The 1,461-nt window shown below is 57.4% G+C and overlaps 1 protein-coding gene across 1 annotated transcript; it reads right to left on the bottom strand.

Annotated features, from left to right (window-relative positions):
- On the bottom strand, positions 1 to 944 carry LOC136469592 (uncharacterized). The gene is made up of 2 exons (XM_066467720.1): positions 853 to 944; positions 1 to 466 (listed from the first exon to the last, which is right to left on the bottom strand). Exons 1-2 carry the CDS (start codon positions 942 to 944, stop codon positions 1 to 3), a joined length of 558 nt encoding a protein of 185 aa, XP_066323817.1.
- Positions 945 to 1,461: the final 517 nt, after the last annotated feature.

Here is a 1,461-nt window from a genome sequence, read left to right on the forward strand (position 1 = left end):
TCACGCACACCACACCGCCGGTCTCGCGCACACCACACCGTCGGCAGGCCCCGCCGCCCGCCCACACCAGCCGACGTCGCTGTTCTCGCGCCCGCCCACAGCAGCCCCGGCGCCGCCCGCCCACACCCGTCCCAGCCGTTCCTGCGCGCGCCCGGCGGCCGGCACCCCTGTTGGCCGGCGCCCGGTGCCCTCTCCGGCCTCGCGCGTCCACGTCGGCCTGCCGCGCGCTGTCCCCGCGATCCTGCTGGCCTTCCGCGCCGCCGCGGAAGCTCGACGCCGCCCGCGCCCCGGAAGCCCAACGCCGCGACCGCTGCCGTCCGCTCCAGCCCTGTGCGCGCCCGGCGGCCGGCTCCAGCGACGTAGGCTCCCGCGGCTGGCCCCCGGCGTCCCGCACCCGGCGCCCACCCCCGCGCGCCGACGACGCAGGCTCCGGCGCCCGGCCTCCCGCGCAGTACCTAGGTAATCCCTTGTTCATCTCTTTCATGTTCCCTTTGTCTGATAGAAATAGGGTAAAGCTTGTAGTATCTGAATTCAGAAGAGGCGTGATAAGCTAATGGTTTATAGTACTCCGGTTCCAGTACCTAGGTAGTTCAATCAATGGTGAACTTGGTGCATGAGGTCTCTGTACAGGTTTTTGATTAGCAGATAGTTGTGAGCTGTGCCTCCTCGTGTGGTGAGAAATTTGCAATCAGGGAATGCAACTCTGCTGTTTTGCTTGATTGATGCATATGTGAATTCAGTTGTTTCGCCCCTTCCATTTTTAAGATTGCATACAGTAGAAAATTTCCGCATGGCAAGTCATGAGTAATTTCAGTCTTCTTGCTTGTTTGCCAAGCACCAATATGGCATTACATTATGCCACTGTCAGCAACATTGTCATGTCGCCATGCTTGTTCCTGGCCCGCCGTCACCGTCGACGCATTTTGCACGATGGATGGCGGCATGGCGTCGTAATCCCCAAGCATGTTTTCTGTTAGCTTCGGCTACGGAAGCAGTGACAGTGCTTGATATTTCATCAGTTTGTGGGTGACTAATATTACAATGACCTTGCACAACCGACTTGGGTCCTCTGGGTTTCAGAGGAAAGTGTCAGGTTCTCATCTGAACGCTGTGTGCACTGGGATGTCATATCTAGTACATAATCTTTGCTTGTCTGTTGGGGCCCACAAGATCAGAATATGCATACATACTTAGGTGCTTACTACAATGCATAGGTATATGTGGTTGTCGGCCATCGTGCCGTATGTTTTTTTCAGGTTTTGGATACCTCACCGTGTAGGGGAGGTTCTGTCTAAATTTTGAACTGAGATAGTATTTTGTTCTTTTTTTTTGCAGAGAAGAGCCGTCGTAGCCGAGCTGGAGTATCTCGGCGACCCCGATCGTCTTCCTCACAGCTGCGGGTCTGCCTGCACCGCGTCGCCTCGCCACTGCACCGACCCGCCACGGCCCCGCTAGCCTGAC

This window comes from Miscanthus floridulus, chromosome 8, assembly GCF_019320115.1.
Source record: "Miscanthus floridulus cultivar M001 chromosome 8, ASM1932011v1, whole genome shotgun sequence".
Classification (NCBI taxonomy): domain Eukaryota; kingdom Viridiplantae; phylum Streptophyta; class Magnoliopsida; order Poales; family Poaceae; genus Miscanthus; species Miscanthus floridulus.

Coding starts and splice junctions, on each gene's coding strand:
- LOC136469592 (XM_066467720.1), bottom strand. CDS start 944: ATGCCGCCATCCATCGTGCAAAATGCGTCGACGGTGACGGCGGGCCAG. Junction 467..852: donor GTTGCTGACAGTGGCATAAT/GTAATGCCATAT, acceptor GAGATGAACAAG/GGATTACCTAGGTACTGCGC.